Here is a 25,947-nt window from a genome sequence, read left to right as displayed (position 1 = left end):
CAGTTATATGGGAAATGAATTAAAAAATAACCAGAAAACCTGGAAAAGAACAAAGAAAAGCAGGGGAACGTCCTTATTAAAAAGTAAAAAAACCCGAATCCACGATTGAGTGAAGTCGTTACGGCCTTCATCATTCAGGGTCTCTGCCCAGGTGTCTGCTCGGCTCCTTCTTATTGGAATACAACAAAAGCAGCAAAAGGCCAAAATAATAGAAAACAAAAAAGTGTTTAAAGATATGGAAAAAATAGAAATGCTTGTCAATATTTTATAAATGTAAGAGGAAAATGAGCAGCTAATTAAACGAGATCACTTAAAACAAAGGTCTGCAGCCACAGAGGGTCCCCAGGACGGTGCTCGAGACCCCTGAAGCGCTGCAAGTCATCTGTGAACAATGGACCCTTGGCAAGTGCACTTGCAGCACATAAAAAGCCAAAGGGTCAAAGGTCTCAAGGCAAGACCACCTCTCCGCGCCAGCGCAGCATTACCTTCTGTTTGTCAAGGATCTTCATGGCGTAGTGCTGCCCCGTCTCCTTGTGTCTCACCAGCATGACTCTGCCAAACGAGCCCGTCCCCAGGGTTTTGATCCTTTCAAACTGGTCCAGGGATGCCGTGTTCTGCAGGAAGAAAAAAGGAAAAGTCCATCAGGCTGGACAGGAGGACATCACGTGGCGTAACGTGACAAAAGGAAACCATATGGCCTTAAGAAGAAAAACATTGCCACCCTGGCACAACCACCGCAAAATACAAAAAGAGGAGGAGCCAACAATTCAATTAAAACATACAAAGTGGAAAACGAAAAACGATCAGAGTCCCTACCCATAATCCTAACTGGCTGCAGAACAAACGTCACGTGCTGCTCTGAGCCCTGCGATCAAAAATGTCAGTCAACAGAAGAAAGTCCTCATTCTAGCAATGGAGTATAAACTCCAAATGGGAATGTCCTGGCCAACCAGAGCTCGGCGGCAGCCAATTAATCGACGACAACTCCGAGTTCAGCGCAGACCGAAGGGAGCCGAGCTCCTCCACTTTAAAAACTCCAGGACACCTAGTGGAGACTAAGAGAAGTGCAGCCAAGACAGAAGTAGGGAAGCACAATGAGATGCTTGGACGTGTTAGGGCATCGGGAGCTGGGGTGCCCGCTTAAGTAAATGACTGACAAGCCAATGCGATGCAAGGCCAGCCTTTAAACAATCGTAAGTGAAACTGCGTGGCGAGACCCTCGTGTGAAGTCGAGCCCCCTTTGTACAGCGGGCTGAATGTCGGTATTCCCCCGCTTAACCCTTCCCTTACGGGTAGTGGACTGCGCTACTCACACCACATGCAGGGCTGCCAGGAATATGAATCTGCCAGTCGGCTCAATTCCGCACTTCTGCTCTAAAGATGCGGTCCTGATGTTTGTCACAAGTGGCGTGCTAAACATTTGGCTTTGCATGGACACAAACGATAAAAACCGTCCGTAAACACGGCTGCTGTATTTCTGATGGAGGGCCGAATGTGGAGAGCCAGGTGGGAGGCCGTAAGGGCAGATGGTTTTCCCGACTGTACAGAGTGCCAACACGGGTGGCGTACGCCTTTACTGGACGTCACAGATTCCAAGTGGTCTGAAGTGATGGCTCCATGCAGAATGAAGATAACTTCGGACAGAATGAGAGCCCATGGTGACCAACGCTGGACAACAGCAAGCGAAGATCAAAAACATCCACAGAAAAAAATAAATAACATCCAGTCGAGTCGCAAAATGCACGTCAAGTCCCGACGCCCCAAACGCTGGTACTGTCATTTTTTATTTTTAAATATTAATAAATGCTCTTGTTGACGACAAAGCAAGCGAGCATTGGAAGTCAAGGCCTCGATCCTCGGTCCGCAGTGCGCCCGGTGACAGCAGATTGACCGCTGTGCATCACGTGATGTCGTCAATGCAACGCGCTCAGCAAGCAGGAGGGGGGCTTCGCTGCGGACTCCCACACACCTAACAAGCAGGAGGTCAACGCGGCCGTCCGATTCTGTGCCGGAGATATCACACACTGAGCATACAACTGGACGACCCAACGTGCCAATCATGTGACGTCTGCTAATGGTGTGGTGTGTCGTTGTCCAGCGTCGGTCACCACAGACGCCCTTTCTGTCACAAAGCTCATCAGCTCTGATCTGCAATCAAACACGCGATTAAAGAGTTCTGGGTGGTCCACACACGGCGCGGGGCACACAAAACCTCGTTTAATGTCCATGGCAACAAAAGAAAAAAGACCACAGAGTCACAAGTGTCACAGATAAGAAATCGTTTTCCACGTTCGCTTAATCTGCATGCGCCGATTTCACTTCGAACATCACTGACAATGTAACTTAAATATTCTTCAATTTTCGTGTCTGCGTCAAACTCAACGCCGTAGAACTTTGAAAACGTTATAAAACGGGCAGCTCCATGGTGACAGCGGTCTTCAGCAACCCGACAAAAAAAAAAAAAAAAGCCGAAAGACGGACAGAGTGGCACCCGCCCCTAACAACCACCGGGAGTGGGGGAGACCACTTGGACCACCAGGGCGTCACGCATCTCGTATCTTACGACGTTTACTCAGGAGCTTGGGACCGAAACCAAAACATCCACACGACGTCCAGCACCCCCTGGCGTTCACGTCTGAAGCGGTGTCACTGCAGTCGGGACACGACCAGCGGCAGCTCCAGAAGTGCCCACCCCAATCCCACCATAAATGGGCATGAAATGCACTCGAGTGGCTCTGTTATTGCAGTTGCATTCCTTCAGACTGACGATGGATGACAAACGACAAGCGAGGAGTCGTCAGAGTCGCCTGCCTGCGTGTGCAGCCAAGAGGAAGAGCAGTTCTGGGATTTCCCCGTGCGTTACAACGATAAATACAGTAAATAAAAAACCACTGTCACTGTCAGGGGCGGGGTGGGCACGGGCCCCTTAGATCAATAACGAGAGAACAGCAGTTACAATAAAAAGGTCCGACTGACCGGACGTCCGTTTTCTAAATTGTTGTAATAATCAGGAGGTCAGCACGCCGGGTTTGCTTTGCATTAGGAGGCCCTGCTTTGGGGATTAGGGGGGTCTCGGGCCAAGTCCTGGAAACAAGTTTTTGATGGACGGCCCATCACACGGAAGCCCAGCACTTGCTAAATTCTCTCTGCTGCTCCTCAATTGCTGCTGCGGTCCCTTCAAGCAAATGGCAGCGGGCGACTTTTTTGGTTCTTTGAAGTTTACACACCAAACCCAAAGTCCTTCCAAGCCAATCAGCATGAAGAACAGCAGAATAAGAACAGCAAACGCAAAGAGACCACCGGGGTCCGGCAGTGTGCTGCCTCGATTCACATCACGACTGAAGGCCGGGCTGGGGATGCCCTTGGGTTACTGTGTGGGCGAAAAGCGTTAACAAGAAGAAACACCGACTTCAACAGGCAGAGGTGACAATGTGGCATCAACTGGTCAACAGGCACTGGCGGCACGGCAGACTTGGTTATGACGCCATTCCCACGGTGAGCGATGCTGACGCTTAGTACCCATCGTTTGACGCCACGCACTCGTTAGCCCATCACGGTAAACCCGTCAGTACTCGAAAACACACAGCCGGGTCCTTGAGGTCCCTCGACCTACCACCACCCACTTATGAGACAGTCATTCCATAAGAGGACTAGTTGGCATGACAGAGCGTGAGCACACAGAGCGACTTCCAATCAGCTACGCCGCAATCACAGGGTGGTTCAGGGACGCCCTGTGACGTCACACCACCTCGCTTCATGCACAGTTGGAGCGACTGGACAGCCACTCCGCCCGTAACAATTTAGGACAAAAAGGAAAATAAGAATATGCGGGCATGGCCTCGCTGCCAATGACATTACAAGTATTGATGTCACCTCACAATTGTTGATCCGGCTCTGGGGTGCAATCACATGAAACCCCCCAGAAGGTTGTAGGCTGTGCCCGCCTGTACCCTGGGACAAAGTGGCAGAGACTCAGACGATCTGCAGATGTGGCATGGGGTCATACGTACTGAACAAGGAGCACACAATGGCTTTAGAAAGGACGGGCATCATGGACACTGCCAGTCAGTGCCAACACACAAGGGCAGAGTCTGCAGTGGGATTTACTGATCGCAGGGGTCACTGTGGTACATGTGGGGTTCATGGACAACAAGGGATACCCAAGTAAATGGCGGCCATTGAGTGCAGTTGGCTTATTAACTTGAGTTAGCTCAGCAGATCCTTAATTTGTGCTGCACAGGGGCAGACGTTCCACTGTGGACCACTGAACGGCATCGGCTCACACCGGACCTCGTGTCTAAAATGCCCAAAACTAAACTGGAAATGATGAATCGTCCTCACCCAAAGACATTCCTGAAACAAAGTCAGTGATGGCGGAATTCGGGTGGCCTACATGCATCAGGAGACGTCGACATCACGAGAGTACACAATCACAAAAGAAGGTGGCGACGTTGACAATGACAAACTCCAACATCACAATACCAGGCCACAGCTAGGACAGCCGACCTCTGTACGACATCTGATTGGCCGATATGGTGGACTTCGGCAGCCCCTCCATGGTCTGCTGTCAGGGGCAAATTTGGAAAAGCAACAGCACAAGCACTGGGGCAGAATAAAAACCAACAAACTGCCCCGGGTGAGAACCTGCTGTGGCCAATGGAGTGTTTGAGGGCCGGGGTGGGGGGCACACAGGGTATGGATACCCCCCACAGGTCCAAAGTGAAAAGGAATGGGCAGGGACCACGAGGCTCCTGGCATGTATGCAATTAGGGGACCCAAGACCAACTTTTATTATTGGCGAAAAGCTTTGAGGGGTCGAAGGAACTGGCAGCGTGAAGCAGGGAGGTCCAGTGCTGGACTGCTGGCAGAAGTCAACGCCAAGACTCTTATCAAATTCAGAACACGACCCTTAGCAACTCTGAAGAGGTGAACATGCCACTCCAGCCACGGACCACCACATCCAGGTAGTCCGACAGGGGCAGCGCAGCCTGGCACTGCATGCGTCGATTCTTGAGATTGGCGACATCCTGCCAGCTCAGTGCTAGTCCGAGATCTTCTGGAGGTTTGGACTAATGAGCTCCACGATGCACTTGAACTACAAAAGGTACTTAAAATGGAGGATCGGGAGGGGGGTAGATTGCCAGACTGGCCACTGAACACAAGTACGACATTGAAGGATTCCATTGGGCACAATACTGCAATAGGGCGGCACGGTGGCGCAGTGGGTAGCGCTGCTGCCTCGCAGTTGGGAGATCTGGGGACCTGGGTTTGATTCCCGGGTCCTCCCTGTGTGGAGTTTGCATGTTCTCCCCGTGTCTGCGTGCGTTTCCTCCGGGCGCTCCGGTTCCTCCCACAGTCCAAAGACATGCAGGTTAGGTGGATTGGTGATTCTAAATTGGCCCTAGTGTGTGCTTGGTGTGTGGGTGTGTTTGTGTGTCCCCTGCGGTGGGTTGGCACCCTGCCCAGGATTGTTTCCTGCCTTGTGCCCTGTGTTGGCTGGGATTGGCTCCAGCAGACCCCCCGTGACCCTGTGTTCGGATTCAGCGGGTTGGAAAATGGATGGATGGATGGACAATACTGCAATAGCAGGACAGCCGGGGGTCTCGACAACAAGGATGGGTATCAAGAGCTTGGAGGCGCTACAGTTGAGACCAAGACTGCGGAAAACTGACCCAACCACGTGACATCTTCATCCCTGTGACACTTGTTGGGTGTGCAGCGCCCTTCATCTTCTCACTCTCCGACTCTCCAATTTAGAATGCTCCGCCCCTTGATTACAGTTTTTAATATGCCACAGTCCCTCCTCTTACTCACCTATTTTGCATGGCCCCGCCCCTCCGTGCAATGACGTGATGTTGGTCTTTCCTGGTCACGGCACATAGCAGATGACACAATCAGAAGCGGTCACGAGGCGTTGTAAAAACGTCGTAATAAACGGGCCGTCACACATAAGGGAGTGTCACACATCCGCTAGACATGCAGAGGCACGAGCTGCGCAAACGATTTGGGACGCCCCGCACACCTCAAAGCCCACCAATCGGTGTGCAGCGTTTAACGGCGGGTCAGGAGTCTTCTAACTAAAGCCACAATCGTGCACTGCACTCACGGACCCCCTCCACGGGACGGCCATTCCAAGAGTCACAGGCGTACAGACTGGAGAGCAAGAATGATGAGGCAGGCAGGAGGACGGACCTCCGTCATGGTCACCCACCAGGCGCTCCAACACTGAGGCATGCGCCACCAGTACAAAGTCATGTGAGTGGCAACCAGCAGACTCGCCAAGGAGACATTCAGGGCTGGCACAGAGAAGGGGAATGCAATGAACACTGCTGTGAAGAAGTGTTTGCCCCCTTCCCATTTCATATTTCACACCATGAATGGCCATTAGAACCATTAGAGAAGGAGAACCCGAGCGCTCAACAGTTTTAAACTGGGAACAAAGTTATCCAGCATGGCAAAAAGTCACCGTCCCCATACTTTCAATACCTGCCTGTGGCACCTTTAGCAGCAATGATCAAAAGAGAAAGCCCCCTCTGATTGGAGGTCCGTCTTTCCCATTGCCGTGGATGAACTTGAGGTGAGTTGGGGTCAGTTGGGGTCGAGCTCCCTGTCCTGCTGCATAACCCGAGGAGCCTTCAGCGTCAGGTCACAGTCAGTGATGGCAAGTCTCCCCAAGCGTCCCCACGCCATCACCAAGGGTCTCAGCTTCTTGTGGTCAACAGGCAGGCCCAGTGTGACTCGTCCGTCATTATTCCAGAAGGCCCGCAGATCACTCAGGTGACATTCACCTTGGACAGCAGCGGTCTCCTCTGTAAATCGCAGTCTTCCTCACTCTGGAGTCCTGAGGCCGCAGTTCTTTTGATGTTCTTGGTTGTTCAAGGTGCCCTTGGGGTGTCACTGGCAGGCTGGCCCACTGTGCCAATCATTGCCCACGTGGAGCGAGTGGCCCTGTGCCCCTTTCCTTTTGCTCGTCTCCTCAAGGACGCGTGTTCTTCTAGTAGCCTTGTGGTGACTTCCTTCCATCGTGAGGGTCAATAAAGAGGACCTCTGCATTCAGAAGGCTTCCCTTTGCCTAACGTCACATCCTCTAATGATCTGAAGCCATTTATTGTGACAAATACGCTAAACGGGGGCTTTTCACAGCACTGCACATGCAGTCCCCACCAATGCCATTTGGCACCCACTGTTGTGCCAGGCCTGGCCTCCTGCACACTTTTTACTTCATGTCCCCACGTATCGGTTAGGGGGTCTGGCATGGGACCTGCCCATAGCGCCTGGCAGACTGACACAATACACCAAAACCCGAGACCACCTGACATAACCCCCCCATACCTACAGCAACACCAGCTGCCAAGTCTCCGCTGAAGGGCTGTTTCACACCCTTAGACCACCCCCTTGGTACCAGTCCTACCTTAATGTGCAGTGGCAGTGGCCATTCTCAGAGAGCCCGGCCTGTGCTGTGATGCCCACTAGCTGGCACCAGTCAAGGGTTTCCAAGAACGCTGGGTACGGCCGATGATAACCTCTGGCCACAGACAGACACACACATGCAGCTCACGGCCAGATCCCGTGAAAGACCCTCTCTGAAGTTGCCCGCCTCGGTTTCGATTTAATAGTCAAACCCCTGGTGGTCACAGGAGTCCTCCAGGGTGTTGGGAAGGTGGCACCAAAAGTGGGCCGGGGGTTTAGTCCAACGCAGAAAATGAGCAAAAAACGGTCAGAAGGGACAACTCTCTGGAATGCAGCAGAACCTCCCACATGCATAGGCAGCAGCTCGGGGGCAACCAGCGGTGGGATGCCAAGCGGACCCCTTCAAGCGTCCCAAGACGCGCCTTACCTGTGCGGGGTTCTCCCATTTCTTGAGGAAATCTTCTTTGGCTTTCGCGAGAAACTCCTTCACTGTAGGGAGACAGAAAGGGCAAAGCGTTAGACAGAAGCGACTGGCACCCTCAAACCCCCAAGAGACCCCACGGTGCAACCTGGCAGGGCCTTACAGGGCTGCTGTGCCCCCCCCCATATTAAATAAATGCGACTGTATGCAAGTGGGGTAAAAGCAGGCACGTACAGAGGGGCAGGACAGAGCATGCCCACACTTGGTTTGAGACTGAGCTGGCACCACACAAAGTGAGAAATCTGAAGAAATGGACTGGAAAGCCAGCTCGGGCTCGATGGCACAAAGCAGTGATACAAATGAAAGGGAGGGAGGGGGTGAGGAGACCACCCTGGCTGGACAACGTGAGCTGCACCCCGTGGCATCTGACAGGGCCAGCACTCGACTTCCAGTACGGGTGTTTTGCCGTGCGTGGCACAGAATGGCATGTGTGGGGGGAATGCAGACAAGTAAAAGGTACAAAACACCAGAATGTCACATACAGTGCCAGTGTCACCACCACCGCCTTGGCAAGAGTGACACCAGGAGTGGTCACGGGAGGAGAATGCTGGGTAAGGGACTGGGGATGTAGGACAAAGACACACCACAAATGAAAAAGGAGATAGTGGGCACAGCGCAACTCAGCCAAAGTCAGGAGGGCGTGGAGACTGGCAGTGACACAAGTGACAAAAGAGATGTCATACAAGGAGATGGACACCACGGTCAGCACAAGGAGTAAGAGAAGGCGATCTGCGTCACACAGCCATTGTGCCAGTGTACCCCTACTCAAGCCTGGCAATGCCATGTCAACAACCTGGCGCACACTCCCTCCCCATTTCCTCATGCACCCCCTGCAGGAAAACGAGACTCAATCGAGTGGACAAGAAGTGGGAAACTGGGGGGCTGTGGCAGCAGGTTGTCACGGGCTGGCGAGGACCAGAGGTGACACATCTATCTCACAGCACGAAAGAGAAGCCGCTGGCCGCCCACCAGCCGCTGCCGCTGCCGCTCCAGCACCGTCATGTTTAAACTCTCCTTGTAGATCGGCGTGACGTCGTTCGAGGGGTCACTTTATGCCAAGCTCGGACCCTGCACGGCCCACCCTGCACAAACCACAGGGTTCACCCGTCTCCAAGTAAACAAATCCAACAGGTGGGAAGAGCGAGAGAGAGAAGGCAACCCGGCGCTCCTGCCACTCGGCATCGTCCACGGTGGCGGTCTCAGCTCGTCACCCACCATGGCAAGTGACATTTCTCCCTTCACAATTGCAGAAAGAAAACGAGAAAGAAAGCGGCAGCGGCGGCTCATTTGCTCGTTCGCTCACTCGAGCAGGCAGCTGCAATTTTGCCAAGCCATCCGCCCACATGCTGGCCTGCAAGCCCTCCCGACGGGATGAAAGAACGGCCGGAATTACAGGTGCAAGCAGAGCGAGGGAACCTGGAGAGCCCCTCGGCCGCCGCCATCGCCGCCACCACCTCCTGGGAGAGCCGTGCCCGGTAGTCTGGGTGCATCCCCACGGGAGCAGCTAAAAATAGACGCTGGGCCTCCGATCCTCCGCTCCGCCGCCGTAACCAGGAAGTATCGATCCGGCAAAGACTTCCAGCGCTTCCTGGATGTGCGCGAGCGAGCGAGAGAGAGAGAGAGAGAGAGGAATTCGTTTCGGTTGCCTGGAAACGAGGAGCGCGGAGGAAGTGAAACGGCGAGGGGGGGGCAGTCAAACACACAGCTCTGTGCTCTCAAACAGCACCCCACCCCTGCTTTATCCTATATAGCGCCTCTCGTGGTGGGTACAAGAGTCTCACCCACACAGGGAATGGCAGTAACCAGTGCCACCACACTAAGGGCGCCCCCTGATGGCCCGCCCCTTCGACTCAGTAGCTGCCAACACCGTCTAAGGGGAGGCTCTCTCATCACACACACCATGGACCCCCAGGAGGGGCTACAAAGCCACACAGTTTGCTTCACCAACCGACAGGAGTGCCCATCGCGTTCTTTTGAAAAAATGAAAAGACCACCTCCAGTGGTGTGCCACGTCCAACGATGAACAATCAATCCCACTGAGAGAGCCCAACTATCTGCTGTCGGTATGGGCACCCTCCAGTGCCCATCATGACAGGCCTCAGGCTGTGCCCACTGGCACCTAAACCAATACCAACCTGCCCACAAAACTCCAACTTCACCAAACCCAAAAGGACTAAAGTGAGCTCGGAGAGTAGGCACGACATGGCAGCAGGCTGCTGGGTGACAACAGCAGCAGCACGAGGGTACGTTTATATGGCACCTCGCACAGCAAGCCCTGCCCGTCAGTCAAGACTACACGACAAAGCCACTCCGGGGATCTGGGGGAGAACAAACAAACATCGGGTGCTGCCAGCACTGACGATCACCACCAGCAGGTGGCCCATGTCCTCTCACATTCTAATCATGCCAACGGGCACCGATTCCCAGTGCCACAGCCCCAGCCCACATTCCACACCTCAGACCCCCGAGCCCGTACCGTCCATGCTGCTCGCCACGCGCTGCCGTCCTACCACATTTTGAGGACAAACGTCGGGATGAGGGGGTGCACACCCTTCCTTCCGATGCCCTCGCTCCTCTGCCCTCTTCCTCTTTCACTTCATTTCTTCGTTTTTTTTTTTTTTTTTAATTCCCTCCCCGTCTTCTGGCGAGTGTCACCCTGGCTCTCTCGCTCTGTGCCCTGCTGTGCCGCTGCCAGGCTTTGCTATCAAACAGGCGATCGATAAAAGCGAGCGGCTCCTCTCGTCCAATATTTGTTCACCGGGCGCAGCCAATCAGAGGCCTGAGCTGCACTGGGGCCGAGTTCGCCCAAAATAGCTGACCTCCCGCCCGGCCGGCCGGTCCTGCCCAGGGCACGTCTCCACACAAACATGAGCTGTGGGTGGGGGGGCACGCTGCCCACAGCCAGGAGGCCCCACTTATGACATCACACTCCGCGTGTACTGGGCGACACCTACTGGCGACTGAGACCTGCACGGTGACCTCAGGCGCTTCCCCCTGTGCCCAGGAAGTCTGGATGGTGACAGTTGAATGAAGAAGGGAAAGCAGGAGGCATCTGGAGGGGATTGCAACACTCTGTTGTGGGGGGGACGGGGGGGATGGAGCTGTAATTAAATGAAGGCACATGGCTGGCAAGCATCCCACCAACTGACCCATCAATCAGGTCCAAGTGACCCTCAGTTTGGGGGCGAGAGAGAGAGAGACGGACGGACGATGAAGCGGACCACCCCCTCCTCCAATGTAGGGTACTCGGCACACTTGACTGCCCACCCGCTTTGGTGGAAACCCAGGCACAGTACGGCTACGGGCCTCCTAAAAGGTCATGGTGGGGGGTCCAGCGGGCAGCCAGCACAAGCTCTCAGATGGATGGTCAATTCATGCCAAGGGTCTTATGGGCGGCACACATACCCACTGCCCACATGGCAGCCCTAGCTGTAAAGGGTGCCCATGGGTGGTGTAGCGGGGGCACGTAGACAGCTCAATGCCTCATCTATGGTGGGGGCCACAGAAGGTCAATGGACAGAGACAGGACACGACGACAGGCACCACACAAGCCCCCCTGCTCTCATACGAGATGCCCAGAAGCAGGCCAATGACCCACCACCCACCCAACTCTTGCCCTTCATGTGGTCCTACCTGGCAGATGGCCGGAAGGGGGTCCAAATCTCAGTCCGCCACGACGCTGCCCACAGAGACTCTACTAACCCGAACCTCGTCGATTAAAGGTGCCCACCAATCCTGAGGGGTCCATCGGCAGAGCCACAGCGTCTGCACAGCCAGTGCCCAGCAGCAGGCAGCGAGTGCCACCACTGACGATGCACCAGAAACCACGCTGCTCCCGCACTTCGGGTGTGGCCAACTCCTCCCAGGCACGGAAGTCAAGGGGTGGGGAGCCATTGGCTGCCAGGGTGCCATCACAGAACGGCCAAGCTCTGCTGAAACCCACGGGCGAGAGTCATGTCAGTTCAGGAATTCCAGGATGGCACCCCAGGAAACTGGAGAGGAGTGCCACCCATTTGGGGGGCTGTGGGCACCTCCCATAGAAACACTCAGGAATGCCAAGGACTTCAAAAGAGCAACAGGCAGCCCGACCACTAGGGGGCCTGCCATAGCAAAATCCCCACAGGCACCTGGTACATGGTGGCACAGTGCTGGCAGTCAACTGGCACAATTCTCCACTTTCCAGGACTGAGCCAGGGCACCAGATGAGGGCAGTCGAGTGCCATGGAAACAAGTTGGGCCACCAAAATCAAAACAAGGAATTGATGCCAAAAATCAGAGCTGGCATTCAGGCGAGTGGGTGCCTTGGGCACCAAACAACTTGGCACAAAATCAGAAGAATCAAATGGCAGTGAGCAAGCAAGCTGAGTAACCTGTGCCAAGAAACACACAAATAAATAAAGGGGGCACTGGGCAAGATTTAGTGTATATAGCGCCTTTCACAGAAGAGGAGGAGCACGGACTGACCAGCCATGCAGCAAGCTGACAGAGGTGGGCCAGGGTGGGCCACCGCCGTATGTCGATGGGCACTCAATACCTGCATGCCCGCCCCCCCCCATGGTGCCATCACCCCCCCAGATAAGCCCATGTCCAACTTAAGACCTGCAAATGGCGCAGCCCCAAATTAGCCTGACGGGAAGCGAGCTAACGGCTTCAAACTGAAGGGGCTGCCCACCTGCCACCATCACCACTTCCGACACTCCACAAGTGATCATTGTTTAGGGATGGGGAGTTGGGACTGGGACTGGCTGGTGGGCTTATGTTCGCCAACTCTACATGGCTTCTGAGGGGTCTAAGAGATGGGCCGGCTTGTTACGCTCGGTTGGCATCTGCCCCTAACTGTGGCCTCCAAGCCAAGTGATCCGATGGGCACAGACTGCAGGTAGAGGCCCAATAAGAAAGGACAAACAGAACGTACCACCCTGCGCCAACATGGCCCACCTCTGCCTGCACTCGGGATCCTGGCCCAGCTGGGCAGCGGGCACCGTGTACACACGCTCCAGCGCACATGAAGGTCGCCAGGCTGCCTTACCGTATTCCTGCTCTTCCGCGTTGCACTCCACTCCGGATTCCGCTTCATGGCTGCCAGGGCGTGGGCCCCGCTGGAAGAGCCGCCCTGCCAGTCGCTGTAGAGCAGACATTCGGCCGCCCGCGGCTTCAGACCAGGAGGCCCGCTGACATGGCCTCTTGGAGCCTCGTCAAGGACACCGCGGCGCAGCGAGCCGTCCACGCTGGAAACTCAAAACCCAGGGGGGCCGCGGCCCCCACAAGGCCCTCTGGGCGTCTCGGAGGCGCCGACTCGAAAGGCTGCGGCCGGCACCGTGCTCGCTACCAGCCTACAGCCTGCCACTACAAGTCTCAGGAATGAGGGCAGCTCGGCCAATCAGAGCGGCGTGCGGGCGTCAAGCTGCAGCCTGTCCCGGCACGGACCCGGAGGGAGACGCCAGCACGCACATCGGCGGGCCGCTACAGGGGTCCTCCACGGCAGAGAGCGACGCTCCACTCGGCTCCTGCCCTCAATGCATAATAAATGAGAGGCTCACGTTGCTGGCAAACCTGTTTGTCGCCCGCCTCCCGTCTGCGGCGGCCCTAAGCTCACCTGCCTGGGCTGACGCCACCAATTTACATGCCCGCCTAAGACAATGGCACTAGTGTGTGGCAGGGGCCACTCGGGAGCCGAGTCCTTCAGAGCCACTGGAGGTTAAAGCTAAAATAAACACAGCCAAAGTCCTGCTGGGGCCAAGGGGGGGGGGGGGGGGGGGGGGGGGGGGGGGGGGGGGAGAACGTCAACACTGGGCAACGAGGGCCAAGGTGGCAGTGCCCAGAGGTGATGGGCCAGAAGTCACGTGACCACAATGGAATTTGGAAGAAGATGGGCAATGAATGTGAAAGGCGCTATATCACACAAAACAAACCCATCTACTCAGGGCAACACACGGGTTAGGAACAAAGGGCACTATACAAAAAGAAGCAGCATGACCCCAATGCTGCCTTACTAGTGGGCACTACGCCAGGGCTCTGAATGTGACAACTAATGACATGCACACCACCACAGTGACAATGTGCAGGCGCTATATGGCACTGCCATGCTGCCTTTCCAGTGACCATGTGACATTGCTCAGAGTCTGAAAATGAAGGAAAAGCATCCTGTGAAGGGCACCATGTACCAGTGTGACCGTGCCACAGTCATACCAGTGAAAAGGTGCCACATTACACCCAGGTCACCCACCACAAGGTCCTTATGAAAGGCACTATACAAAGTGCTTCAACTTCCTCTGCCTTGCTGGTCCTTCCCTGCAGATCACCCCATCTGTGTTGTACTTGCTGCCAAGTGGCGAGTGGTCAGCGGCTCACACACACACACACACACACACACACACTCCAGCTGAACCCTGCTGCTGGCGACCCAATCATCTGATGTGGTTGGCATGGCGAGTGGTCGGGCAGAGAGTTTCTGCCACAGCTAATTATGAAGGCTACAAGCAAACATCGCCAAGGAAAGTCGAGTGGCGCAACTCCCCCCTTAAAGGGTTGGCCAGGATAGACGGGCACAGCAACTTTCTCCCTACAAATTGCACCTGACAGAGGCGGGCATCATGAAAAACACCAGAGTGGTCAGAAAATCCAGAGGGATCTGCACAAAGTGAAGTGGGCACACACTAAAGGAACCGAGCGAGTAGACCCCAAAATGAGGGGGGGCCGAGGCAACAGTCCATAGGAGGTGCAGGTGGGCACGGAAGTGGTCTACGGATGGGTTGACCCAGTAGGTGCCCCTTAGGTCTTTGACCACACCTCAGTTATGCAGTGTGCCCCCTCTTACGGAGGGCCACAGCTTTCAACTAAACCCCCAAGCTAGTGGAGATCTACCCGCACCTCCTGGCATCATTCCGGGTGCATATTTATCTTTGAGGGAGAGCTGGTGTTGCTTTCCTGGCACAGACCGACTTTTAAGCAAAGCCCACTGATTTTCCACGGGGTCTGAGGTTACGCCGAGATCTTCCACCTTCCTTATCCCACCCCTTCGTGCAATGCGGCAGCCCCAGGGCAGGATTTCCCCACTGGCACCACCAGGGTTATCAACTGGCACAGTGCTCTTGGGGTGGGGTGAGGTGCCTCGCCTTTTCTCATCCAAACAGCGTCCTCCATCTTCATCACGACTCTGCAAACATCACTCGGCCATGGACAGTGACACTGGTGTGCCAGCGGCGTCCGTGTCATGGCAGGGTCTGGAAGAAGACCCCCAAGTAGCTGCAGTTCCAAAACTGAAGAACGAATTATCGAGGAATCTGAAGTTGTTTAGGAGCGATGCCGGGAGACCCTCGCGACCCTCCTCTTCGTCACGTCTGCACCGAGCTCCTTGGACTTTGCAGGGTCATGCGTGCCGTCAAACTAGTGGCCAGCTGGGGTCCGCAGCAGGAAGTTCAGACACTCGTAATCCAAGGAGGATTTGGACCCAATCCGGGTGGTCCATCGTGTGGGGGTGCACCAATGCACTATCAGCGTACGCACGCGATGGCTTCAGAAAACGCACGATACGCCGAAAGGAAAGCCATTCGGTCAGACACATCAACCACGACGGAGACTTCAGCACAAACACCTGGCAAGATCCCACCGATTCTGGGCATCAAGACGTAACCTGCCAGCCCCCGGTTAGGCCCACGCACTCCACATAAGCTGGGTGACATCACATCAAATCAGTGGCGTCGTCACATTGTGTGGGGAGGTGACAAAGGTGACGTGAAACCAGAGGAAGGGAATCACGAGAAGAGCAAAGAGGACGCAGAGACCCTCGGCACCAAGCACCTGCCGGACCACCCTCTCAGGAGGGGCGCAGGACGAGATGGACCAGAGCCGGAAGACCAGCCGCCGTGGAGCGAGAAATCGCATCTGAGGAGGGATTTCTTGATCCAAGGAGTGGTCTTCCCTTTTGGCGCGAGATGCCAGCGACTGTGACGCGCTCGCCCAGGAGGGCAGACTTCATGCCCAGGGCGTTGTTTACCAGAGCTGTGTGATAGCAAACTTCCTGTTGGCGATCAACGATGTACACCCTTGCCAACCCTGCAGCGCCCTGGGATGTCAAGTGCCAGCAGGTGCCGCCCCCCCCCCCAAAGGCATCACACAGTCACCTCCTTACCAATGCTTTAGGTGCCAAACGTGTGACAAGTGAAGACGACGATGATGAAGACGACTCCCCTTCACTAAATCAAATGATCACGCGGCTCGTCCTTCAGAATTTAACAAATTTGTTTGGGGGTCGGAAACAATGAAGGGTAACGAATAAGCCAACGTGAAGGACATCGGGTTGGGGGGCAAACACCTTTTCACAGCACTGCAGACGTAGGACGAAGCGAGGGGTCGAGGCTGTGACCTGCAGTCCAGGGTCTTACCGGACCACCGCTCCGTCAGGCGAGGGCTGACATCGAGGACAGCGGAGGCCTTCACTAAACGGCCATTGGCGAGGACTCCGCCCCTCACAGAATTCCACACAAGTCGGCTGATGGAGGGAGGGGCCTGTGGAGTAAAAGGGGGCGGGGCAAAGCACAAGGGTGTAGACAGCAGCCGTCAACGCAGTGCACTTCGAGGGACACTGGAATTGGGATGGAGTCCCGGGGTCCGCTCTTTACGGGTCCCCAGACTTTACAAGCCGATGGGGGTCCAAACGTTTGCCCAAGTCACAATTACCGTTTTTGTTTAAGTTGTACAAGACTGGCGACGAAAGACTTGTGTTTGAACGCCCGTCTGTTGCAGGGGTGGCACTTCAAACATCAAGAGTGCGTCACTTTCTCAGGGCGGTCCCAACGTTTGCAGATTAATTTAAGGAGAGACGGCCAAGTGAAATATGAAAAGGGAGGAGTTCAGTGGACGGGCTGGGTGGGCTTTGGTGGGCCGCTCTCGTCAAAACTCTCCACATTTTCTGACGTCCTAACGGGTCACCGAGTTTCAAACGGCCAGCAAGTGTAGAGAACCAGAGACCTGTGTGAGGGGACAGGTGACTCGCCTCTGTGTCACACCAACTGTAGCCGAGACTTCGGCCTCCTCGCCCATCACAGCTCCTACACGGTGGTCAGATGGCAGCTTGGCGCTTTCTTGTCACTTGGCTCCACAGGCTGCTAAGTGAGTCCTTAGCAATTAGTTTTGGGGGGTATGGGGTGTTACCCTTGTGGCTTCAATGCCAAGAAGGCAGTGCCAGGCTTCACCCCCTCTGAAAGCTCTCACCGAGCCCCTTTACGTGAGGATCAATGAAGCAACTCGGAGCTTCTACTGACATTAATATAGCGCCTTTAAAGCTTACTGCAGCCCGAAGACCACCCATGGAGACAGGACTTGTGGGCAGACAACACGGTGGTCTCACAGCGCAGCGCCCCCACCAGTCCGGCTAAGTTACTTTCACTTCCGACATCGTCCATCAAAACAAAGACAACTCGGCTTCTGGCAGATCCAGAAAGACCCCATAAACCAAGAAGGATGGCACACAAAGCAAACAAGAGGCCCACTGCTGTGCCCCATGTGACTGTGTGCCACTCCTGAGCCTAACAAGACATGAAGAATGACAAGAGCGAGAGACACAAGTGACACAAGTGCATGTCGGGGAAGGCCGGGATGAACGGCCTTGGGCTTCTCCGTTGAGTTCTGTCTGTACGTCCGACTTCCCTCAGAAGCCCACCCGGCTGTGCAGTGGGCATCTCTCACTGTGACAAAAGGTGCCAGGCTCTGGTGTACAGCTGGGCCACTGCCCTCTAATCACCAACAATATCAGCCAGCTTTTGCCCTCCTTCTGCCAAGTGTGTACAGGAACTCGAGACGGCCACGAGGGGGCACCACAGTCAACTTCAACAGCCTACTGGTGGCTCCAGACCACCCATCAACTTTCTAAAAACCGTCTTAATTAAACTCGGCCCTCCCTGGAAGCATCCAGAAGTCGGAACTCAGACGGGACCACCGGTTCAAACCCTCCGGCCACCTTCTGTGACACGGAGTTGTAACTTCTGTCACAGTTCTGCATGTCCCTCTCTAGGGGTGACCAACATGGGGGAAGTGCAAAACGGCCCAACATGGAGTCGGGTCACTCAACAGTATGGCCGCCAGTGCCATGTGTGCCAACGAGGAAGAAGAGGGAGAACATGCAGGTGATGGGGGTAACAGAGAGAGATGATGATGATGATGATGCTGCTGTGGCGACCCTAACGGGAGCAGCTGAAAGACGAAGATGAAGACGACGAGGACGACTCTCTGAAAGGCCCCAAAACACTGAACGACCCACACGTCCACAGGACGCCATGTAAAGTGGCCCACCTTAATGGCCACGCCGCACTTCTGTCTCCTCAGGCCCAGGATGCCCACCTGTCACTTAACGTCTTGTTCCCCCCCCACCCCCAGGCAGCCGTTGAAGAACTTGCCAGAACTTTGGCCTCTCGAGTCTCCGCTTTAAGTCGGTTAAACGTGAACATTCAGCGCCACACCCACAGTCCTCGCCAACCATTAACCAAAGGGTCTGCCTGTCCATCCATCTACCAGACCCACTGAGGCCGAGTGCGGGGGCACAGCCAGCCAGCCAGCCAGCACCAGATGCCATGGCATCTCAAAGGGGCCTCACTTCACCTCAAACACACCTGGCAGAGATGTGCAGTCCAACAGCAACAACTGGGCTGGCAACCTGAAGTGCTGTGCCAATGTGCCACCTACACTAGAAATGACAAACTGCAGTCCCATGAATGAGGAGGAGCTTGTGAAACGTTCACTCAACAAACTGCCAGCAGGACTTACCACCCGACTGCTGCCCATTGACTAGAAGGCGATTCGCCTGAAGCCAGGCACGTTTGGGAGACCCTCTGGGTAAAGCTGCCAGCAGGGGGCACTTACTCTGTGGTCTGTGTGTGAATGCCAACGTCCCAGGGAGGCAAAAACAGCCGAGACATAAAACCAAAGTTTTGAACCTCTATGGTCACAAAAGGTCCCTGGGCATCCTTCTAAAGGGGAGGGTCTCCTGGCTAAAATCACCCACTATGTGCCCCCAAATCATCCCTGGTCTCTAATTGGCTATTTCTGTCACCCCTTCACCAGCCAAGAGCTAACGTGTGGTGAGCATACTGGCCATCACATCATCCAGGTGGATGCCACATACTGGTGGGGACTAAAGTGGCACCACAATGTCGAAGAGCTGAGAAACACAAGAGACAGACAGACAGGTGACGTCATTTCTTTATTGTTATTGAAGCGAGACCCCCAATCAGCCACACACACACACACACACACACACACACACACACACACCTCCTGTACGAGCAAACAGAAGACTTGCGCTGATCTCGGCCGCCCCTCAGAGCTCCGCTGTGTGAAAGCCAAGCATGGCGTCGACCCACTCAGACCCCATGGCTGCCCCTACACGGACGCGGCTTGCCACTCTGCCCATCTGAAACACTGCAATGGGTGCCGTCACTCTTAACGACGTGTCCCACCCCCTGGGATTTGGACAAAAGCGGAGGACCCTGAAAAGGGACAGCCCACCTGCTGCTGTCTGCACCTCCTCTGTGGGGACCACCCAGACAACGTCCCACTTTCAATGAAACCTCCCGATACCTCGGGGGCTCGATTGGGGACCCCGGAGTGAAGAGCAGCCAAGCCACGACGACAGTGTCAGATTACTAAATGTCACTAAAGGAGCCATTTGTCCAAAACACATCAGACAACGATGGCAGTCACATGAAGACCCCAAATCCTCTGCAGGTGTCCTTCTCCTGGCTTGGCTGGCTGTCACTTCTTTCACTTGCCGTGTCACCTCCAACCACAATCAGACAGCAAACTGCCCGCGGTGTAAATGTGAAGCGCCAGCCACAGGGTCGCCTACTGAAAGGAGCCTCAAACGTCTCGCCGCAGTGCGCCCATGAGGGGGTCTGCGGGTTCAAACCCTGCTGCTCACACCGTGTGACCCCCTTCACGTGCGTCTGCTCCAACTGGAAAACCAAAACAAATGCAACGGATTGGATCTCAAATGTGTAAGTCGCTTTGGAAAAATGTGACAGCCAAACAGACCACTAAAGTCTGAACCTGAAGAAGCAGGACATCTAAAATGAAGGCCAACCGATGAACCGAGGGGGGCTGGCAAAACCCCACTAAAGTGTAAGCTGTCAGAGAGGAGGAAGACCACCCCAGATATGGGCCACATACAAGAATCGGGGGTCTCATCCCAGAGCACTTCAGACAGCACATCAAGACACGGACCCCCAATGGCCCTCAAGGAGGATCCAGAAGACACAAAGAAAACAAGCAACAAAGGGACTGAAGGGTTGTATCAGATGTGGCCGGACTGACAAGGACCCCCAGACTGGATGAAGTGGGACCCTCCGTCTCGACTGCAGTGAGAACCTGGAAGGCCATCGCAGAGCCAGCAGTAACTCATCAGGAGATGACACCGAATGAAAATGTCAGCTGAAGAGGGACGCCGGCGGGTGGGCTCTCGTGGTCTCGGCTGGCAAAGCCAGGCTTCCAGTCCAGAAATTCCACCAACAAGACAAACGCCACCTGAACGCTCCACTGACCTTTCACCTTAGTCGGACCCTGCCGAGTGGCACACGACTGACTGATACGCCGGTGTGGCTCTTTATTTACAAAATAAATCAATTAAAAGGCGGTCTCTCATCTTCTTACCAACTGAGCTGGACGGCCCCCAACAGTAAATCAACAACCTCTGCTAACAGTCCGGCCAGAAGCCAACCCGCATGGTGACACTGAAGTGGCCAAGAGAAACCCAACGTGCGGGGGCCAGGGAGGCTTTGGACTTCAGAGTTGAACCTGCAGCCACAAGCACTGAGGACCCGGCGAGACCCCCCAGCAGCAAAGGCCAAAAGAGGGAAATGAAAGGCGCTATATACGCAGCGCCCACTGATAGAGGTTCCCAAGGTGGCTCCTACTTCAGACGAGACAAACTTTAGTAATCCCGGGAACATTCAGAGCCGAAGAGCAGCAGAGCCACAAGCACACAAATGAGGCCGTCCGGCCATCACGTGACATCTCCAAAGCTGGGCCAATAAAGCGCCTTTCCAGGTGCCCACTCGGGGACACATCTCCACACAGGCCGCAGATGTGGAGGGTCGCGTCTGTCACGGCGCACTGAAACCCCCCGAAACTCAAAGGTGACAAAGGCGTGCCAAAAAAAAAAAAAAGGGGGGGGGGGTGGTGGTGGTTTAGACATTAAAAATAGAGCGCCTAACGCGACGTGCAATTAAACTCCTAAAAATAAAGCGGGGGTAAGGCCGCCCTCGAGTGATAAGAGACGCCGCACCAGGATGCGCCCAAGAGCCGCTCGACTCTGCACACTCCCAGGCCCTCTCTAGGCCGCACACCCCGCTCGCCGGCTCAGGCCGCGCCCGCACGTACGCCCTCCCTCCCTTCCTTCTTCCCTTCCCTCCTTCCCCGCTCCCCAAGCCAGGCGCCCCGTGTGTAAAGGCCGCTCACTCACCGCTCTCCATCTCGCTGCCCTTCTTGGCGGTGGGCGCGTTGCCCATGTTTCGAGTCCGGCTCGGATGCTCCCTCTCCCCGCGCTCCTCCTCCTCCTCCTCCTCACCGGCTCCGGGTTCGTGTCGCCTTCACTTTTTTCCTTCTCGCAGTAATCCACCGGTCCGGGATGGAGAAGCTCGGCTCTCCCCTTGCACCTTGTTGTGTCGTCCGGTTCGGTTCGCTTCCGCTACGGGCCGCCTGTCCCTTTTCCAATTCCCCCCGCTGCTGAGGCCCCCAGGCTGTCTCCCCCCCCGCCCCCCCGTAATTGAGGCTCTTGGACGGTTCCCCGCGCAGGCTGCCTACTCGCCTGCGTCCCCCCGAAGCGGCCACACCCCCTTCCGTAACCAAACCTGTTTCCGACCCGCTCTGCCGAACCCGATCGCGATCAGAACTAACCGATCAACAGGCCCCCCCCTAATCCGAAGGTTTAAGGCTGACGGAACTCCAGCCCTACAGACCGCCCGCCTCAAGGCGACGCTCATTGGCGGTTTCAAACATAATAGATGGCCACTCACCGCCACTGACTGGACACTCGTCTGGAAAGCCTGCAGTCGGCGCGACGCGATTGGATTGCAAGGCTCTATCAACAGAAATTGGGCCCGCCCTCTCACTCTACGGATAACGTCACCAATTATTTTTCTCCCATCTTCTCCCGCCTCCTTTTGGCATCGCCGGAATTTGATTGGTCGGTTAAAAGAGACTAACCTAGCAACCCTGTCATGGGAAAATATTTGATTTGCTGTCGGGTAGAAAAAAAAACAACAAAAAAAAAAAAACGACGAAGACGACATGGCCCCGATAACCCGCTCCCGGCTGGCTAATCCCTGATTGGCTGCGTGACGTCAGCAGGGAACTGCTATTTTTAGAATGTTGGTCAGAATTTAAGGCGCGCGGTGACCGGACGGCCGCGGAATATTAAAACGGGGAGAGAGACGAGCGAACGAGCGAACGGAAAGAAACAGACGAAGGAATACGCGGCGAGAAAGTGCAAGGGCTTGCGTGTAGAAGGACAACTCACTGCGTGCGCGTCATCCAGGCTACCAGTCGAGGCCTTGGGTGACGAGGACAATTCTGGTGTCCAGGGTGGCGGCTGTTATGACACTTGACTGGTCCAACCGGCCTCGTGCTTTGACTTGAGCAAAACTGGCCAGGCTTTCGTAGCAAGAGCCCCCAGGCCAGGAAGGAGATCTGTTAAAAGACATTTCATGGAGATGGGTGGGGGTCTCTAAGCAGAAACCTCAGCACCACCCTTAATTGTTCAACCAGCTGCCCCATAAAGTGACGATTTTGATCAGTTGCAGTCATTATGAAGAATGCGTGGAGGCTGCGGGTTCAATCTGTGAGACTGGGTGGGCCTCAGCACCTGCCAGCGCTCATTTCATTACCAGTTCAATTAAATTACTTAGTGGACTCTTTTATCCAAAGCGACTTACAAATTAGGTCAAGTTCATCAAGCAACATCAGACCGGGGGACTATCTGGGAACATGTGTGACAGGACAAGGGGACAATATCGACCATCTCAAGTGATGAGTGCAGACCAAAAACACAAGCGAGTTACAAGTCCAAGATAACAAAACCTAACGGGCAGAAATCCACCCCACAGAGGGGTCTTCAAACGCTTCTTGAACACATTAAGGGAGTCAGCACTTTGGATGGAGGTGGGCAGCTTGTTCCACCAGCCAGGAGCTATGCATGAATAGAGTCTGGACTGAGAACTGATACCACGCAGAGGTGGCATCACCAGACGCCGAGTGGCCAAGAAGAAGCAGGGGGCCTCCACATGGTGGTGACCCATTGACTACTCTGTAGGCCAGCATCATGGAACTGAACTGCTGTTGCTACAGGCAGCCAATGCAGTGACCTGTATGCCCACCTCAGCTGGTTCCTCTTAATTCCCACCGGTGTTCTTGAGTACATTCACCGTTAAAGTGCCTTGAGCATGGGAAAGGCGCTATATAAATAAAATGTATTATTATTATTAAGCTGAAAGAGTTCTGCTAGACGTCCTTCATCGGTGCCTTGGAGGACTGAGAAGAGCTGAATGAGGTCCCCCCCGCAGACCCTTCTGCTCAGAATAAACCGCTTTAATTCTCTGGGTCTGTCACAGCAGGACATGTCCTTCAGTCCCATAATGCACCTGGCTGCTCTCCTCTGCACGCCTTCAAGTAGAGTGGTGACCAGAATGGCACACAGGACCTCCAGGTGTGGTCCCACTGGCGCCCCCTACAGTCTGAGCCAGGTGTATGTCTGACAGGTTGTAGGATTTAGCCTGACATTGTCACTGTCCCTTGTTCTGCTGATGGTCGGCCGCAGACAGTTGGTTCTCCAAGTTCTCCTCGGCCCCTCTGCACAGTTTCAATAAACCCCATGAGTGAAGGATCACCTGAGAGCTTCTGTCCTGTTTCTAGTCAGAGTTGTACCGAGTGACTAGAAAAGGTGACAGGCCTGTTCCTCGTGCTGTTCCAGTGTTCCTCACACACTGAGCCCTGCTGGACAGGTGGTCCATCATCCAGGACACCACAGGCCCATCCAGCTCCATATCTCTGAGCTGACCCCTTAACAAGGATGGCTGGCTGGTACTGAAGGCACTGAGGAAATCACAAGGCCTGATCCTCATGATGTGACCAGCTTTGTGGGGCAGGCACCAAATGGCACCCTCCACTCCATTCTTTGGAAAACTGCAGTGGTCCGGGTGGTCTTTCACAAAAGGACACATATAGTCCAGGACGAGCCCCTCAGAGATCTTTAAGATGTAAGACATAAGGGGCACTGGTCAACAGTGATGAGCTGGAGTGGTGCCCACCTTACAATGCAGCACTTCTTTGCTGCCTTAGTGATGGACTGAGCAGGTGACGGGGACACCACAAAGTTGGGAAGGTGCTCAGAAGGGAAGGCGCTATATGAGGTTTGGATTTGGCGGGGATGGCCAGGTGTTCTGCTCTCTTTTGTGTGTATCTTTTAGGTGCCCCCTTTTGCAGTTCTGCTGGTTCCATTCTCACAGCGCCAAGCCCACCTCGTTTAGTGTTTCTGAGGCGTACTTGAATGGCCGACCAGTCACGTGCTGTGAGCGCACCCACGCCAACGCGTTAGGTGGCATTCCAAAGACATACCAGTGCAACTCAAATAAAGGTCAGCAGGAGGCGTGGCACCACCCTGTGAATGCAGCGCCCGAGGGGACGTATGCCTGTCACAATCGGGGAGGCACGGGGCGTGGCCAGCTCAGGGATTGGGGTGGGCATTCCTCTGGTCACCCAAAAGGCACCCCCAAAATAAGACTCCTGTAACAAGTCATCAGGACCTCAAGTCACCCCAACACCGTGTGCCCGTCATGAAGGGTCAGTTGCAGTGGGGCTAAGCTTGGCAGTGCCCAACTCTGCCCATGTGCCAGCTTGTGTGTCTGCATTGCCCCCAATGCTGCTAATGCACAAGGCCTGTTGCTGCAGAGGGCAGGGGCTCATTTAGTTGTGCCAGTTATGCCCGGCATCCAACCAGGAGCAGGTGAGCTCGCTGGGTCACAATGGCACCCTCACCTCTCTGCCCTGTTCATGTGGTGAGCTGCTTTTAGTTTTTGGTTCCCTGAATGTCTGAAGAGAAAGAAGATGAACTGGATTAGCTGATCACTCTGTTCCATATAGCGCCTTTCATAGTGAGCGCTAGTGCAAAGCACTTTAGAAGGAGATGAAGGCCGATGGCCAAGGAGGTGATTGGGACTTAAGGACACAAATCCTCAGGTGGTCTGAGTTATCTGAATAAAGGAGTAGACCAAAGGTCAGTGTAAGGCGCTATATTTCCCAGATGTCACCAGCCAAGCCAGGCCAGACCCTGTCTGCGACACATCGGGGTCCATGGCCACCACACTCACGGTGGGCTGCGTGATCACCTGATACGGGTTTTGTGAGCTCAGGTCAGCTTTCCACACGACCTCATTTAGGTGGAGAACCAGGAACCAAATATCTTTATAGCGCCTGTCACACTGAGACTGAGTGACGTGCACAGAGTCACATGGAGTTATCGACATGCTTGGGGACAGTCTGTCATTCAAACCCACCACGCTGCATTTAAAGTGTTCACCTTCAGGGGGAGCCTTGCACATGGGGGTCTGAATGTATGCATTACACAGTTGTGATGGCGGGCCACCATGATGTGCCCACGCAAACCTCCAATGCCATTAGCTGACTGTCCTGCCATCAGTTACTCCACTTCAGGAGTTCTTAGCATGTGACGCACTATATACAGTCCAGCTTGATGACCTCGCCATGTGACTTGTCCAGAGGTGGCGCAGTGCGGTGGGTGGTTACTGTGGCTGCCTTGCCAGTCAGAGTCGAGTTTGCGTGTTCTCTTCAAGTCCATCTTTTGGATGCCACCATTTGCTCCCCAGCCCCATTCACGTCTGCTTTGTGGACCTGCTGAGTCTAACTTGGTCCGGTGTGGGTCGCTTCGTACCACGGTCTGCCGTCTCGTGATGCCAAGGTGGGCTCTCTGCTGCGTTAGGTCCATTGAATGAATGAATGGCGTTCGGGAAAGTCGCCTGTAATAACCGCAGATGTCCACAAGATGGCAGCAA

The 25,947-nt window shown here is 54.8% G+C and overlaps 1 protein-coding gene across 5 annotated transcripts in view; it reads right to left on the bottom strand.

Annotated features, from left to right (window-relative positions):
- The window catches only part of LOC114667398 (cAMP-dependent protein kinase catalytic subunit alpha), a 38,209-nt gene that overhangs the window by 10,763 nt on the left and 1,499 nt on the right, over window positions 1–25,947 (bottom strand). Inside the window, exons 1-3 of one of the 5 annotated variants that reach the window (XM_028822686.2) lie at window positions 21,345–21,807; window positions 7,838–7,899; window positions 486–614 (exon numbers count right to left, since the gene is read on the bottom strand). In XM_028822686.2, coding sequence (XP_028678519.1) covers window positions 486–614; window positions 7,838–7,899; window positions 21,345–21,390 — 237 coding nt within the window. In that variant the 5' untranslated portion in view covers window positions 21,391–21,807. Of the gene's footprint in view, window positions 1–485; window positions 615–7,837; window positions 7,900–9,284; window positions 9,441–10,367; window positions 10,550–12,920; window positions 13,399–21,344; window positions 21,808–25,947 lie in introns of those variants that run through there. The other 4 variants (XM_028822684.2, XM_028822687.2, XM_028822685.2 and 1 more) reach the window with 4 other exon arrangements.

This window comes from Erpetoichthys calabaricus, chromosome 17 (genome assembly GCF_900747795.2).
Source record: "Erpetoichthys calabaricus chromosome 17, fErpCal1.3, whole genome shotgun sequence".
Lineage (NCBI taxonomy): Eukaryota > Metazoa > Chordata > Cladistia > Polypteriformes > Polypteridae > Erpetoichthys > Erpetoichthys calabaricus.
Note: the sequence above shows the minus strand (reverse complement) of the source record. Positions and strands in the feature narration are given on the sequence as shown.